The sequence below is a fragment of the Rhinolophus ferrumequinum genome, chromosome 23, assembly GCF_004115265.2.
Source record: "Rhinolophus ferrumequinum isolate MPI-CBG mRhiFer1 chromosome 23, mRhiFer1_v1.p, whole genome shotgun sequence".
NCBI classification, from domain to species: Eukaryota; Metazoa; Chordata; class Mammalia; order Chiroptera; family Rhinolophidae; genus Rhinolophus; species Rhinolophus ferrumequinum.
Genome location: NC_046306.1, coordinates 36,788,369 through 36,806,300, shown reverse-complemented (window position 1 = coordinate 36,806,300; position 17,932 = coordinate 36,788,369). Strand labels below are relative to the sequence as shown.

The following is a 17,932-nucleotide window of genomic DNA, read 5'->3' as shown; positions in this document are numbered from 1 at the left end:
TCATTCCTGTATTTCTCTGAATTCACATGTATCTACTCATTCATTCATTTGGTAAATATTAATTGAGGAGCTACTATGTGTCAGGCATGCAATTAGTCACTGGGTTACATTCTAGTCAGGACAACTAATATACTTGTATATATAACATGTCATATATTGATAATTGCTAAGGAGAAGAAGAAATCAGGATAAGGGAGGTTGGTTATTACTATCTCGTCTGGGGTGATGAGGAAAGTGGCTTTTGAGCAGAGACCTGAGGAAGTGAGAACCAAGTTATAAATGTATATAGGGCCGTTCTTCTCAACTGGGACTGATCTTGTCCCCCGAGGCTCATTTGACAGTGTCTAGAGACACCTGGTTCTTAACAACCTCGGGGGAGACGTAGTGTGTTACTGGTATCTAGTGGGTAGAGTTCAGGGATGCTGGTAAACATCCTACAATACACAAGATATTCCTCCCATAATAAAGAATCATTTGGTTTAAAAGGTCAGTAGTGCCGACCGAGGGCAAGTAAGCCGGCTTTAAGAGAATTGAAGGAATAGACCATATCAGAAGAAACAGCAACCACAAAAGCAGAAGGAAAAGCAATGTCTAAACCCTGAGGTAGAGACAGACTGGCAAGTCTGAGGACAGCAAAGAGCCCTGGATTCCTAGAGAGGAATGAGCAAAGTGGAGAGTAGCAGGAGATGAGAGCAAGAGGTTAGCAAGGAATGCGATTGTGCAGTGCTTTGTAGAACCTTACAAAGACTTGGGCTCTTATTTCAGTGTATGGAAGTCCACATAAAGGATCTGATCAGAGGCGTGGCCTGTCCTGACATCCCTCTGGCTGTTGAGCAGAGCATGTGCCATAGTTGAGGCTTGAGTAGTGGTATCCTGGATCATTGAGGTGATGGTGGGGCCAGGGAAGAATGTGGTACAGGTAGCTTGATGCTATCAGATGGGGGCATATTATGAATGTAGAGTCAACACTAAATGTGTAGGGTTTAGAGAAAGGAAGGAGCAAACTAGAGCCATGGTTTTTGGTCTGAGTAACTATACGAGTAAGGAAGGTTGGGATTTACTGAGAAGGGATAGCGTGCAGGTTTGGGAGGCAGGAGGAATCAAGGATTGGTTTTTCAATGTATTAAGTTTCAGCTGCCTGTTTGGCATCCCTACAGATATACTGAGGCAGGCAGGTATATATAATATATAACATGCACACACACGCGCGCGCGTGCTCGCGCATGCATACACACACACACACATACGAGTATGGAGTTAACAGAGAGGTCTGCCTGGGAATTTAGATTTGAGAGTCATCAGCATATAGATTGCAGGTAAAGTCAAGAGACAGGAAACCATCAATGGAGTGACTGTACCTACTAGACTTCCAAGGATGAAAGACTCCATAGAGTGGGTTCAAAAGAGAGCAGGAGGGGAGGAATTGGAGAACCACAAGAGTAGGGAACTCTTTGAAAGTTATATTCTCTAAAGTGGCAGAGAGAAATTGGTGGGAGCTGGAGGGAGATGCAGAGCCAAGGGAAGTGGTGGTGGTGGTGGTGGGAGATCTGTAGCAGGTTTGTGTGTGGAGGGGAATTATAAGTAAGAGGAGAAGACGATGCAGGAGACAGAAGGTCAGGTAGCTGTGGTGCGGGGGTAGCTAATGCACAAGAAATCATTGCTCTTAGGGACATGCACAGTTTGACTGTAGTAACTGGAGAGAAGAGCCAGCAAATCAAGAGACATCTAGATACTAAGTGAAATACAGATTTTAGAAGAGAGAGAAAGATTACTTTGTATTTGGGTGGTTATAGAACCTTTCCTAAGGAAGGCAAAGTTTGAACATGGTTCAAAGAGGTTATATGTATCAGGCAATAAGTTTAATTCATTTTATATTGAGCTTTTATATGTTTCAAGTTCACTTTGCCTACCGTATGCCAGGATATTTCAAAATGAAGATTAAGGTTCATTTTTCTTGGATTTTTTTTTTTTTTTTTTGATGAGAAATAACATTTTCGAACACTCTAAAGAATACCTAGTAAAAAGTTCTCTTTCCTTAAAGTAATCTTTTCTGTTTCTTTTCCTCCTAATTTCAGGAACAAACTCTAGCCCTTAGGAAAGAAGGGATTGGAGTTGTTTTGGATTCTGAACTGCCCCATTTGATTGGCATTGATGATGACCTTCTGAGTACTGGGATCATCCTATATCACTTGAAGGTAAAAACTGCTTACGTGGAACATTCTAATTTTGTTTTCAGTTTTCCCTTTAGACACTAGCAAGGTTTATTATAGTACTGTGTCCATGGACACAGCTATTGCATCAAAGAGTATGCAACAAATCTTTGAGCCCTCTGGAGATTTTCAGCAGTTCATTGGGATTCTGTGGTATTAGAAGTTCACATTTTTATGGAGTTCTAAAGTAAATGAAGATTCATTTACTTTGCGTTCTAATTTGTAGAATTGGTAAGAGGGAGGTAAGGAACAAAAAAGCAGACACACTGAGGAAGAAAAGTCACATGCAGCTGGAGCTGGGATTGGTTGTATGTACAGTTTCCTGGTCGGTTGTGTCAATTATAAAGTTGTGTCTCTCGTATTATTGGACCTGGTCCTGAACAGGCTGTTCATGTCAAGAGAGCAGAATCTGCCCATCAGCCTCAGTGTTGCCTCTGTAACCTTGACTTTAGTATCCTCTCTCTCATCCATGGATTAAACTGAGAATCGTATTGTGCTGTGCTTTGTGGGCTCCCATAAACTATCTTTAGACGCAAAGAAACTTGTCGCCACTGGAGGAGAAATTCACCAGAAAGGATCAGGAATATAAGTGAGATTACTGTCCTGGGAAAGTCATTGATGCATGCCGAGATAGGAGCCTACTCATTGTTGAGCAGTAAGCCCCAGGAGTTCTGCTGTCATTTTCTAGGCAACATTGGGTACTGTTTCAGAGTCTCAGTGAACTCTAATTGCACCGAGGCAGTGGTCTTCCCCGATACATTGCCACGGCCTTCCCTGGAACATGGGACATTGCTGTGGCGTTCCCTGGGACCTTGCTCAGCCCATCAGTCATTAGGTTTCTTGGACTTAAATGAAAATGGAGACACAGGCCATTCCTCATACTCTTACTAATACATTTTACTTGACTTTTCTTTCCAGGAAGGTCAGACATATGTTGGTAGAGAAGATGCTTCAACAGAACAAGATATAGGTGAGAATCTTCATCAATTTCCTCTTCCCAATGATTTAAAAAATCATTTAATGAAAAACTTCCTTTTGAATGATGAACATGAAGTAATTATAAAAAAAACCCTTTTTCAAATATAGTATTGATCAATATATGTATTTCTGTAATATCTAACTCAACTCAAATGAATAACAAAACAATTAATTTAGCTAATAAAATGGAGCAATGAATTCTTTCCCCCACCCTACATGCATTCTATGCTCCATCATGTCTTCCAGGAGTAGTTATTTAAATCACTGTGCTCTTGTCACAGTGGGACAATGGTTGGTGAAAATATGCCAATAAACATGAGTAAAGGATACAAGACCCCTTCATAGGAGGGATATAGACACTTACCTGCACAAAGATGACGATGGAAAGGATACACAGATACAGCATACACACCTATGGAGGCACTACTTCCTAGGTTTCTTGAAAGTCTTCATGAGGCAAACAGATAACCAGGGATTCAGCCTGAGCAAGGTGAGGGCTTGCCAGGTTTTAAAAGCATAACTTAGGGAATTTGTCGCAGTGGTGGTGGTCTGTATATGTGTGTGGCAAGGTGGGGATTGGTAGGGGAAGAATTATATCTTCTCAGCTGTCTTTAGAATTGCTCGTGATGAATTTGCTTTCTTGCCAAGTATAAGCTATTAATCAAGCCAACCTTAGCATATTCCTACATGTATTTACTATTTCCTGTGAAAATCGGAGAGCTGAAAACCAATTCCCAGAAGTTATTAGGTTCAACTGTTTTTGAATAGAACTAAGCATCAAGCCTCTTCTTGTAATCATTAAATTATGTGTTTGACCTTTGCGGTTGTTATAAATGATGCTGAGTGGTAAGAACACATGTTTTCTGTGAACAGAGCAGTTCAGTAATGCAGTTCTGTGGAGAATAGTGGGAGCTATTTCATCTGTACTTGTGAGAATCTGGCTAAGATCTGTACCTAAAACCATGTAGGTTTATTTGGCAGGAGTTTACATCCATGCCTAGCCATTCATTAAACAAAAGTAACTCAGGTCGTCCTATGTGATTAGGTAAACCTTAGCAGCCACATGCTCTGAATTGGCACAGGCGTTAGCAGTGTGCATCCCAGTACAGCTTCTAGAGACTTCCTTGGGCTTCCCAAGATCCATGCCATGTTAAGTTCACCCTTCTTTTTGCTCCTGGAACACAGTGCCTGTAAATATAGAGGTCACAGTAAGTCCTTGACCCATGGAGCCCTTTTGTTCCCTCCATTTTACTCTGACCTTTGGGTGGCTGGTAAAGGAAATTTATTCAGCATCAGAGTGACTCAGTGATGTTCAGTTAAGACAAATTACTCAACTATTTTTTCCCTGAGGATGAAATAAATGAACATTCCAGAACTTATTTCCTTATACAGCTGATATCCAAACCCTTTTAAGGGATACCTTCATTTTTATCAGTTAATGCCACAAACTCCTTAAATTCAATTTCCTCACCAAACATAAAAAAATGTTCACTTCACAATATTTATGTAGAAAAGGAAAAGTATTCAATATGGGAAAATAAATAAGGGTTGGGAGTCATTGTATTAGATACCAGAGAAAAATTTTTCTTTTTCCCTTTTTTTTCCCCAATGTAGTTCTTCATGGCCTCGACTTGGAGAGTGAACACTGTGTCTTTGAAAATGTCGGGGGGACGGTGACTCTGATACCCCTGAGTGGGTCTCAGTGCTCTGTGAATGGTGTTCAGATCATGGAGGCCACACACCTAAATCAAGGTATCTGGGTTCTGGTTTTCAGAGATTTTTATATATTCTGTTGCTAGAAAACAAGTTGGCTAGGTAGTGGGGGAGCATGTGCATCTTAGAATTAGTTACCAATTAAGTATTTAAAGATTGAAGACTGCTTCATTATGTTGTTTTCTCTTTCATTTTGCTGAAGGACTTCTTTATACGTATTGTCTTGTTGAATTAAACAGGTACATGTACGTAGTTATCTTAGAAGTTATTGCTGTAATGGAAATACGACTTTATCAGATTTTTTTAAGTTAAAAAAGTTCGCTTCCAATATAAAATCTTAACACGATAGCTTTGTTTAATAATTTAATTACCTTATTTGTATTATGTAATGAAAAGTTATAACATACAGGGTCTGGTATCTTATCTTTTTTCTTTTGAAATAATTTCATTATAATAGAAAAGTTGCAAGAATAGTACAAAGAACTTTTTAACATCAGAAGCGTTTGAAAATAAATTGCTAATATGATGCCCCACCACCTCTGAATACTTCAGTGTATATTTCCTTTAAACAATGGCATTCTCCTATGTAACTACAATACAACCATCCAAATTAGGAAACTAACACTAATACATTCCTACCATCTGATTCTCAGACTACTGTTCAGTTTTCAATATTGGTCCCAACTATGTCTGTTATGGGTCCAGTGATTAGTCAGCGTCCTATGTTGCATTTGGTTACCATGTCTTTCTAGTCTCTTTCTGTCTGGAAATGTTCCTTGACTTTTATAATTTTGACAATTTTGAAAACTGCAGGTCAGATATGTTCCTCTATGGAAATGTAGGACTTCTCTGATGCTTCCTCATGATTACACTAATATTACGTGTTTTTGACAAGAGTAGAGGAGAAATGATGCTGTCCCATTACACGGTCCTTGTTGCCATTACTAGTGATGTTCACTGTGATCATTTGATTGAGGTGGAGATTGCTAGGCTTCTTCACTTTGAAATTACTCTGGTTTCAGAATCCATTGATCTTTTTCTTTTTTATCTGATTTAATTTTTGTTCTGATGCTTGCCGAACAGTGATTTTCTTCTTTCTCCATTCATTTCCTTTTTACTGTACAACAACGTTTTTTTAAGAAACCGTGTTTTACAGAAAGTTGTTTTTTTTACTGTAAGAAAACTTTTTCTTCTTGCCATTTATTTATTCATTTATTTGTGTAAATCATCAGAGTCACATTGCTTGCTATTTTATTTGGTAGGTTTTGGTTTATTTTTATCAATATTTATTTTGATAACAAATCATGCCAGATTTGGCCAATGGGAGTTCCTTCATGCTGGCTTCTCTGTCCTTTTGGCTTGTCCCCATTGTTTGTGAATACTTTTTACTTTCTGATACAAGATGTTCCAGGCCCATCTTATACTTTGCTGCAATCAGCCAGTTAGTTCTCCAGGGAGCCTGGTTCCTTTTGGTGGAGAATGAGATTTAGAAACCAAGGTCTGGGCAGCTCGGTAAGCTCGTTGCTGAAGTGTCGCTGCTCCAGGTCCTATCAGTCAGTAGAGTTCAGGAAATTAACTCTGTGTGTGTGTGTGTGTGTGTGTGTGTGTGTGTGTGTGTGTGTGTGTGAGAGAGAGAGAGAGAGAGAGAGAGAGACATTTACAACTATGTTTCTGTTTATATTGCTATATTGAAATGTATTTAACTATATACATTACTAATCAGGAATTTATACCAACACCTATAATTCCAACCCTATACCATAGAGTTCATTCTAGTTTTCTCCTTTTTCATATTTGTAGCTCCCTTTTCTGACAGTTGCAAACCGTACTCCCACTATGTAACCAATATTTTGTCACTACTGCCTCCTCCTCATTGAGGGACCCTGCCCTTCCTGCTTAGGCTGCGACACCCCATGCTGGGTGCCCTCACCCTTCTCTTAGTGCAGAAACATGTCACATGTCCCCCATTCCCATGCTGAGGCCTACTTTGGTTAGTCCTGCCTAATGGGTTTTGGACTGAGTTATGCAAGAAAGAAATAAGTTGATATTATATTTTATCCCCATTTTTGTGTATTATATATAGTCCTTATAATTATAGTTTTTTGTGGTTACATACCTCTTATAACATAGCATGGACCAGGACAGTCATGCTTTTATAGGCTGTACCTAGAGTCTATCAAAGATATCCTAAAAGCAACTGATGGGACACTTACCCAGATTCCCACCTCCACAGCATCTACCCATCCACCTGTCAAAATGATTTCATTTTGAAATATTTAATTGTTTAATACATCTGGGGTGCACTGCTCTGTATAGATCTGACTTAATTTCCCTGACATTGGTGTACCATTTATTATAACCTTCCTCCACACTACACTCATGTCCCTTTTGAAGAAACTTTGTTTACCAAAAATGAAAACATATGGCATATCTGTCTACTTCTTTGCTTCCCACTTTGTTCCAGTACTCTGTATTTCTCTACTTTTGTACCAGTATCACACAGTTTTAATGCCTGTTATGTTATAATATGCTTTCTTTTCTCATGTGAGTGATTTTTGCTATTCATGCCTATTAATTTTTTCAAAGAAATTTTAGAATCATTTTGTTCTAAAATATCCTTTGAGAAGTTAGATTTTTTTTTCTCATTTTGAAAAATACAGTTCCATCTTGGGAGTTCTGTTTACTCTGTATATATCTTCTACTTAAATTTTCATCTATTTCTTACAATAAAGCTTGGAAGTTTTTTAATATATGAGGTATGATCACAAAATATGGTGAATATTTAAATAAAAAAGAATTTATTACAGTAAAAGACACATTGCCATTAATTCTCCTCAGAATACTCCCCCTTGCTTCAAACACACTTATCCCATCATTCTTACCACTTTCTGAAGCAGTTCTGGAAGTCCTCTTTCATGAGTGCCTTTCGTTGCACTGACGTGGCTGCCTCGATGTCCTAAATTGATTCAAAATGTTTACCTTTCATGGTCATTTTGACTTTGGGGAAGAACCAGAAGTCGTACGGTGCCAGATCCGGTAAATAAGGTGCATGAGAACACACCATAATGGTTTTATGTGACAGAAATTGCCATATACCAGAAGTGATATGTGACATGGAACCTTTCCATTGTGATCACGAAATACGGTGAATGCTGCTGCCATGTGCCATCCAATGGAAAGGCAGGGATCTTCAATATGAGAAGTGGCACATCGAACCTTAGTAACAGTGTGTGGCAAATTTCAACTTTTTCGGTGCAGTCAGTTGGGTGTGAGCTATGGTTGAGAGAAGGTGTGTTTTAAAGTGTGCCGTAAATCATCCTCCATCATGAAAATGCTTCATGTCACACATCGCTTCTGGTATATGGCCATTTCTGACAAATAAAACATCACTGCCCAAAACTGGGGAGAAAAAAATCCTTCATTCTATAATAATCTATTTTCATGATAGTGTTACAGGTTTTTCCAGCACAAAGGGCTTTTAAGAATATCAATTTAAAATCATACAAGGAAAATGGAGCCCAAAGAATTTAGTGACTGGAGTCTAGGACTTCTGAGTCTTGTGCGTGGTTCTTCCGGATACCCAGAATGCAGTATTGCTTGTCTGTGGAAATTAGAGAAGGAGTCATGTACGGTTGGGATTAATGTGGGGGCGTGTTTTAGTACAAGCAGTGCTTAACAAACAAATAGCCCACAAACTTCAACATCAGCTGCTGGATCCACCTGGCTTTGTTTTCTGGCCATGAGACTGTACTCTCCCTGTTCCAGCCTTGTTTCTCTGGAGCTTCTGGAGCTTTCACTGTCCACATCCTGGCCACTGGGTGCTGAGAAGCCTGAGTAGATTACAGTGGATTGCAGTGATCACTGCTCCTACCATATTATAGGTTAAATAGGTCTTTTGTGGATTGCCTGGAAGCAGTTATGTGTAATGATGTTTCTGTGAGAAAATCAGTCCTGAGTTCCAAACAACATACTTTTGAAAATGAAACTTTTAGAGCACATACTGTTTAATCTGGGAATTGCCTAGAAGTTAATATTTAATATTGGAGTAATCCACCCTGAAAAAAAAAAGATGATTAATTTATTTAGTTCAAAGAAATTGCTTATCATTCTATTGCCCCCTACTTATGTAACTATAATTATGTCTCAAATCCTTTGTGGATTGAGGTATGGTAGATAAATAATAAATACATCTCCTGTGCAGTATTTTTATTAAATGGTGTTTTGTCTTAAATTTTTACCTAAATTGAAAGTCCATTAAAAAAAATATGCCTGTTTAAGTTAGTGATGAGTGGGAACTAAATTTTTGATTTTCATGTTGAAGATAGGACTTGTCCTAAGAAAGTAGTGGTACTAATTGACATTCAAGGTTAACCATCAGAATTTTCTCTCCCTGAGGGCTGCTCTTCATTGTTTTATTACCACGGTGCCATGATTTTCAGATCTGATGGGCTTGAGTTCCTCTGGCGTTCTGCTCTGCTACAGAACAGCTTTCTCAGTATTACTGTTAATAAAATTGACATAAAAATGCTATGTTTCAAGGTGTTAAAATACCGTGCACTGAGTATAAATGTCATTAGCAAGTCTTAGGGCAGTGAAATGCAAGATGACTTTGTGTTTCAAGGCATTACAGGAGAGAAGCAAGCTAAGACTTTTTTTAATGCACATGCTTTAAGACTGAAAGATTTCATCAAGGGGAAAGCATATACTGTCCTTCAGAAATTAGGGTTAGAATTGTCCACTTAACCTTGCTTGATTATTGAGCCTTATTAAAATGAGAACTGGAACACACTTTTAAAACACAAAATATATGATATACTATTGTTTGTAGTTACAAAAATATGTAGTAAAAATACAAAGATGTGAATGAGACTGACACATGACTACTTCTGTTGACTACGAGAATGAATGTGCCTATTAAAAAAGGACTCCCTGTGGTGAATTGGGTTCAAATTTATAAACAGAGTCTAGTAGTCATTGCTAAACAGGGCCTCTCATATTCTCTGCGCTTCAGGGAGAAGCTGCGCTGAGCTGCCAGCCTCCAGTCTTGTGCTTCTGCTGTCAGAGTTGACTCTTATAAAGGCGCTTCTAGGCTGGTGAATCAAACAATGGGCTAAAGACCTGCTCTGGTCCATTGGGGCTGCACAAGCTATATCCTCATTTGTGTCTTTGGTCAATCAGCTCCTCCAGTCAAACTGTGAGGAATCCTCATTCCCATGAGAATGGACCAATCAGGGGCTGGGGTAAGGAAATCTTCTGTACATAAGCCAGCTTCACCTCTGCCTTAGTGAAGGACACTTTCAGTTTTTACTGAAGACTGTTTCCCTGGAGCTGAGCTGTCCCTCCCAACTGAGCTGTGACACCAGAGCTGTGACACTGGAGTCTCCTCCTCTGGGCCGCCTCATAGAGTTGCTCCACAGCTATGCTGTTTCATGATTGAGCGGTTTTCATGGAATAGTCCCTCCTGCTACCCTACACCTTACACTGGGGACTCCTGTTGGCATTGAATTGGCCACAGTAACCTTTGCTGACACTACAGGATAGTGTTAACCTCTGGAGAAAAGGGGGGGGAGGGTTTCTGATTAGGCAGAGTTACAAAGGATTTAACTGTATCTATAAGGTTTTAGTTGTTAAAGGAAAACAAAGCTGAAAGCAAAAAAAAGAATGAAAAAAGTATATAGACTTCATTAAAATACAACAATTGGGAAACGATATAAAATAGCAGTATATTCATACTCCTTGACTTTTATTCATGAAATGATTTAAGTGAAGCTGTCGAGAACAGAAATTATGGAGGAATGTTTATCCAAGTCACAGTGATCCAACCATGTTAACTCCACATTGGACTGGATTCCTTGTTCACCCTGCACTACCAGCAGCTCCCTACCTTTTTACTATCAGTTTTCAGTTTATTGCTGATATTTGGTATTCAAATGTCTCTTTTCATTAGTAAATTACTGTTCATTTGGAAATGTGTTAGTTTGGCTGTCTCATTAAAAAGCACATGTAGTAATTACCACTTCTTTATCTAAATCACTTAAGGCACTTGTGACTATCGACTAATAGGAGATTTATCTATATTTAGCAAATTGTCACCATTGAGGGGAAATTTTTACCTGTGTCAGTGAACAGCCTTCCTTCATTCAGATTGTATAAACAGTACATCCCCTGCCTTAAATTGCAGGAATACTGTCATCTGGTAATGTCACTAAAATGAAAAGCATTTGCTAATACCGTGGGAGTTAAATATGATCACATATATAATACATGTTGCCTTAAGCCTGTGTATGAAGCTTTTCTCCTTTTGTTTGAGTTCTTCCAGAAACATTGCATGGATATGTACATTGCATGTAACCATGCTCTTCAATTGGCATGTTCTCTGACACTTACTTTTCCTCACTCCTGTGATTCCATAGAAAGAGGAGGCAGTTGCTAGAGAAGAAAGTGTGGATTTGACCATGGAGTCTAGTTCATAGGCCTTGAGTTGTTCCCAGACCTTAGCTTAGGTTTTTCTGTTTTCTTTCTTTTTTTTTCATATACTTAATATGAAATGCTATAAGAATGAATTGAGTTATAATTTAAAAACTGCCCTCCAGTTGCCAGGAAATATCTCTTATTTCGACTATTATGTTTTTCTTTTTGTAATAATGTTATTTTAAAGCTGAAATTTGTTAAATGTAATTAATTTTTTTGTTCATATCAGTGAACTTTGGTCCTCTTGCTGGTTCGTCAGAGACATTGAACATACAACAGTCCTTTTAAAGTGCTGCAGAAGCTGCATCTGGGGAATTTACACTTAGGTGCCTTTGAATGTGTTGTGCTCGAGTGTCCAAATATGCTTGCGTCTATTCCAGCACTCAGAAAGAGGGAACAGGTGACTGGGGAGTGGAGCTCAGGAGTCTTTGATAAAATTTTTATCTGCTGACAGGCTCCTGTGAGTTGTTCAGAAGCAAATTAAAAAATAATTTTTGTGGATCTAGAAAAGGAAATAGATCTTCTAGGAGTTTAGCCAAGATATCTAGTGAACAGAAGAGACCTTTTACACACTACAAAAAGCCAGCAGATATCAGTGTCTACCCTCTCGCCCATTTGACTCACCTGCACTTGCCCATAAGCACTCAGTAGATTTCTTCTTCAAATTTGAGACCTGCAAATCTGGGTTGTGTGTGGATAATTCAGCAGATACTTTTGAATCAGACTTTTAAAGTCTGTCCCCAAAGCCAGTGATTCTTAAAGTGTGTCCCCAGCCAGCATTACCTGGAAACTTTTTGAAATGCCCCATCCTAGACCTACTGAATCAGAAAGTCTAGGGATGGGGTCCAACAATCTATTTTTGTTTTCCTACTCTTGCAAGTGATTCTGATGCCCACTCATATTAGAGAGCAGCTGACCAAAGCTAGTCACTCTGAAGTCAGTTCCTTGGTGCCCCAGACTATGGGCGTGAGACAACCATTTGTCAGTTTCTTGTTTGGTTCATCACATCTATTTGTCATATTCTGTCTGCTCCTTTTTAAATTTTATTTTCAACTTCACATCCCAGAGGGTGATTTTACAGTGTGTCTTGGCATTTACTTCTTGGGGGTTTGCCGAGTTTCTTGAATTTATAGGTTTATATCTTTCTCCAGATTTAGGAAACTTTCAGCCATTATTTGGTCAGTTTTTTTTTATTTCCTTCTTCATTATATTCTTTCTCCTGTTGTTTGGGGGCTCCAATTACATGACTGTTAAATTTTTTAGTATTGTCCCACAGGTCTCTGAAGTTCTATTTACTTATTTTTGCTTTTGGTAAACTTTTTTCTTTGCATTTCAGACTAGATAATTTCAATTGATCTGTCTCAATGTTTACTGACCCACTTTCTCTGTCATTTCCATTCTGCTATTGAGCTCATCCAGTAGGCTATTTTCTTTTTTTTAATTTTGGTTAATGTATTTTTAGTTGTAATATTTGATTATTCTTTGCATCTTTTATTTCTTTGTTGAAACCTTTTTACCTTTCAAGAATATTCCCTTATGTTTGAATATTTTTATAATAGCTGATACTAGCTAATTTAAAGTCTTTATCAAATAACTCCAGCTTCTTTGTGATCTCAGCATTAATATCTGTTGGTTTTTTCTCTCTCATATAAATGGAGATTTTCCCAGTGCTTCATATGCTGAGTGATATTAGATCGCATCCTGGATATTTTGGTACCATGTTATGAGACTCTGGGTCTTGTTTAAATTCTATGGGAAATATTGATTTTTGTTTGTTAGGTTTCATTTTTAGCAGGCAGTTGACCTGGTTGGATTCAGACATAAGTTAGAATCACAGCCTCTGTAGGTTTTGATTTGAGTTCCAACGCCAGTTCAGTTTTCAAAGCATTTGCGCTACTATTCCAATCTGTCCCATCTGGGTGCTAGCCAGTGGCCAGTTTGGGATCTGAGCAGTGGTTTATATCTTAGTTCAGTTCTCATAGTCTTCATATGCTGTTGAAGGTCAGATCCGTGCATGCACAGTTGGGGATGGCCCAGGAATTCATAAACAATTCTACAAGGATTCCTCTCTGAACTTTTCCCTCTATACCATCTCCCAAGGGGTTTTCTTTTTCTGTCATCTAGCTAGAAGTATGGAGCTTCATACTATTTTTCATGTTCTTCTTGCACTTGTCCCCATGTCCATGGCCAAGAAGTGAGAGGACAGAGAATGGAAAAAGCAACAGGGGTCTTGCCCACCCTCCTGGGGACCATAGCTTCTGTGACTGGAGGGAGATTTCCTCCTCCCTCATAGGTTGAAACATCTGTGGGCCCCCTGCTTCTGCCACTGTTGCTGCCAAGGGTCCCTTTCCTTCCTCCTCAAACATGAACTGGAGGGCTCTCCTGAACTTCTCTCATTTGCACTGATGTCAACTTTTGGGTTTACTCCTAGACCAAGCCAGGGAATACTGGAGGAAAGAAATGGTAAATTCACCATCAGTTGAGTGGTGCTTAAAATCCTGGTCTTCTTCAACTTACCTGCTACTGTTTACTTTTCAGGGCGCTCAGAAAACTGCTGCCTCTATGGTCAGTGGCATTCAGTGGGAGAGACGGGTTCGAATGTGCTTATTCCATCTTTATGCAGCACCAAAATTCCTCCCATAGGGTGGTTTTAGACTGGTAAAGAAGAAGAAATTTACCCAAAGCCAAATTCTAAAGTGAATGAATGCATTTGCCATAATGGTACGTGTTGCAAAAGTGACTTAGATATGCTTTGACAAAAGTGTGTAGTGAAGAAACGTTGAAATACAGTGGTACCTCGGTTTTCTAATATAATCCGTTCTGGAAGACGAGTTCTGAAATGTTTGAAAACAGCCGATAGCTAGGCCTCAAATTCTTGCACTCAGCAGAAGCCATGTGACATGATCAACTTCCGAGGTGTGTTTGAAAACCGAAGCATTTACTTCTGGGTTTACGGCGTTCGTAAACCGAAATGTTCGTCAATGAAGACGTTCGAAAACTGAGGTTCTACTGTACTAGAAAGAAAGCAGCTGAGGTGGGAGCGGGAGTAGGGGGAGACCAAGGCTGCTGAGTCCTGGCTGCTTTGTAGGGCTCATGAATCCCAGACTGATGGCATGAATTTTCTGTAGAAGGTGCTTGCAGAGGCGAAGGACAGTACAGTGTTTGTGTAGCCCGAATGGAGGCTTGGAGATGAGCAGTAACAAAACGGGGTTGATGAAGGTAAGAGACTGTTGGAGCTTAGGGAGAAGGGACACATTTTTGGAAGAACTGTTTTAGAAAAAACAATGGGATATAGACAGCTTGGAGTGTGTGGGAGGCTAGAACTAAATAATTGAGATAGTTACTAACACAATAAGTAGTGTTACTGGTGAAAAATCTGAGTAAAGAAAGTTACAAATAGCTTGACCAGTTAGTGTAATGCTTTCCATTCTGTACCTTAGATATTATCATTTCATCGTCTGCTGTCTGGTGTCGCCCTCTAATTATTTCATTTACTTTCTACATTTTCTTTCAGAAGGAAGAAAACTCTTCCACATACTCTTTTTGTATCTACTCTGAGGCTTTAAGAAGGAAAAAAAAGTCAGCTCCCACTCATCCCACATCTCCCCCTACCTCACACTTCTAAAAATTTCTTTGGCGGTGACACTGGAGCATCTTGAAAATTTTACAAAGCTCCACATTCAGCCTGTGCACACAATTGGGCAAATCATTCTTGATGGATTACTTGTTTGGAAACCTTAGTAACAAAGATTGAAAGTCTATTAATTTTCTTCTCCAGAGTCCAATAATCTAAGTTTGCCATTTTTACTTTACCAGGAGTAAACAGGGTTTTAAATAATTTATCTAAACCTGGAAATTGTAACTCCATATGTGAATTATAAATGTTGAAAAGGAAAGGACAGCCTATGTGGCTTTTTGGTAAGGCGTCATGTGCCTTTCTGTCCTTCATTAATACTAACTGATGATCTGATGGCATGCTGTGGTACTGACATCCACTATCCTTGATGCCAAATGCCTATCATTATCTGAGCCAGCCTTCAACCCCAAGCCATGTGTCCTGTTTGAATTCATTAATATTCATATGAAATTTTTTCACCCACCACAGGCACCATGGCAGATCTTAATCTTCACCATATTGCTGCCCAAAGCCATTTTTTTGAGTTGGAGAAAAAATACTATAATACAGGTATCATAAATTAAAAAGTCACTGTCACAAGAGTTCAAGGCCCTAGGACATATTCTTTAATACGTTCTTAAGTACTGGCATATATTAGTGGAAATTAGACTTTATCAAATAGTACCATCACCGTAACCTATTTTAATATAAATATTTTAAAGACATTTTAAATCAGAAGGAAAATTATCACACAAGCAAGTTTGTTTTTGCTGGAGTCAGGAAATGGAATAAGAACGTCATCCATCCTACCTCACCCCAACCTCTCATTCAGAACCATTCCAGATAATTATATGTTCTTGGACAGAGCTGTGCCTTTCTGATTGTTGTATCTAAAATGAAAACCTCTCTTTTCCTGAGCGTGCTTTAGCAGTGCGTTATAACCTGGCTGTGTGTGGGGGGGGGACGGTCGGATTCTACAGTATTAAGCCCTGAAGCAGAATTTCAAAGGGCCCCCTATTTTTTGTCCTCTAAGCTCATATTACATTGGACTAAGCACTTTTAAGAATATAGTTGTCTTTTATGCTTCTATTGGTTGTAACCCAGAATGAAATAATTCATACATCATCACCTCAAAAACATTCATATGACAGTAGAAAAAAAAGAGTTGTTTTATTTGTGTAGTTAGCAGAATTAGAAAATCTCACATAAAATTTGAGAAAAGTAATTATAGTGATATTAATCGTTATCATCATTGTACTCCTGAAAAATCACTAGAAATGTTTACATGTTTAACATTCTTCAGTGTACCTGAAATATTAAAATAGAAAATGTCAACTATTTGTGGCCAACAAATATTTGAAATGCCAACTTCAGTGGTTTCATTCAGAGATTTAAATGAAGGTTTTGTTGTTGTTGTTAACAGGTGTCTTAGTCTACCCTTTTACAATGTCATTTCCCCTCCATCCCTTTTAAAGACCATCTGGAATTTGTCTATCTTCAAGTATTTAACAGGCCATGAAGTAATTGCAAATAAGCCATCATATATTTCAAGAAGGTTTAGACATACTCTAAAAGTTACAAATTAAGTGCATCACAAAAAGTTCATCTGCTGTGATTAATTACATTAACCTCAGATCAAGGAGTAGTTCATAGTTAAATAGAATTTAAGATCTGGAAGGAACCTTAGAAAGTATCCAGTTTGGTGACTAGGTAAGGAGACTGAATTCTGGAGAGTTTAAGCAGTGACTCGTTTTTGGCCACCCCAAGGGTTCTGGGCAGCACACAGGTTCCGGGTCTCACCCAGAAACCTTACACCACCAGTCATTCTCAGTCATTTATTCTTTTTTTCCTTCAGCTCACGTATTGCTTTTTAATATATACTAATGAGTCTCCTTTTAGCAAAAACAAACTACCCATGGGATCCATCACCACCCTCCAGCTACTACCAATTCTGCCTTTCTCTTCATACACAGTCTTCTTGAATGAGTTGTCTGGACTCAGGAGACCTTTAGCTCTTAGTCACTCCTCAACCCGTCTAGTTTGGCTTCTCACCACTATCATAACAGCTCTCACTGATCACCAGGGCCAGTTCCGACCTCCATGCCACCACACCCAGTGACGTTTTCCAAGGTGCCCAATCTCTTCTACCTCTCCATTCTCTCTTCAGGTGACTTCCCCACACCTGGGGAAGAATGGCTTCATTCATTAGAGATGACTCTCACATATATATTTGAGAGAGTGAGAGAGAGAGAGAGAGATGTACACACACACATATGCATATATACCTAATATCTGTAGATATATGTGTATATATGTATATATACAGGTATTAGGTAAATATGTACACATATATGTGTGGTGTATGGGTGTGTTTTGTATACTTAAATATTTATATATATATTTGAGAGTTAGTAGGTAAGATGGTAGATAGACAGCTTGATAGGCTTTTTTTTTTTTTTTTTGGAGCTTCAGACTCATGTTTCTGCCTGCCAAAGACACTCAAATTAATTATGTCTAAAATCAAACTCATGATTTCTCCTCTAACCCAATCTTAGTCTTTTTCCAGTGTTCGTAGTCTGTGTGAACAACTCCCCAACCAATTAATTATTGCAGGCCAAACCCGGGGAGACATCTTCCTCACTGCTCTTGTTCGCAGATCTAGACCATCACTGAGTATTATTGATCTTATCTCCTAACTATCTTCCGGACTCGTTTATTTCCCTCCTTCTCTACCTTCCTCCCCAATTCTGAGCCACCATCATCTTTGACCTGGACCATTATAGTAGCCTCCTACCTTTTTTATCTACATCTGCTTGTGTCCTCTTTGGTCCATTCTTCAAACAGTGGAAAGAATGGCCTTCTGAAACTCACATCTAACCATGTAATGCTGCTGCACAGAGCCCTTCAGGGTCTTCCTATTGCACTTCTATGAAATACAAGATGC

The 17,932-nt window shown here is 38.8% G+C and overlaps 1 protein-coding gene across 7 annotated transcripts in view; it reads left to right on the top strand.

Moving 5' to 3' along the window:
- Window positions 1-17,932, top strand: part of KIF16B (kinesin family member 16B) — a 289,212-nt gene that overhangs the window by 134,501 nt on the left and 136,779 nt on the right. For all 7 annotated transcript variants that reach the window (XM_033094524.1, XM_033094521.1, XM_033094522.1 and 4 more), the window contains 3 exons: window positions 2,076-2,195; window positions 3,129-3,180; window positions 4,803-4,940. In XM_033094524.1, the coding sequence (XP_032950415.1) occupies window positions 2,076-2,195; window positions 3,129-3,180; window positions 4,803-4,940 (310 nt within the window). The remainder of the gene's footprint in view (window positions 1-2,075; window positions 2,196-3,128; window positions 3,181-4,802; window positions 4,941-17,932) is intronic.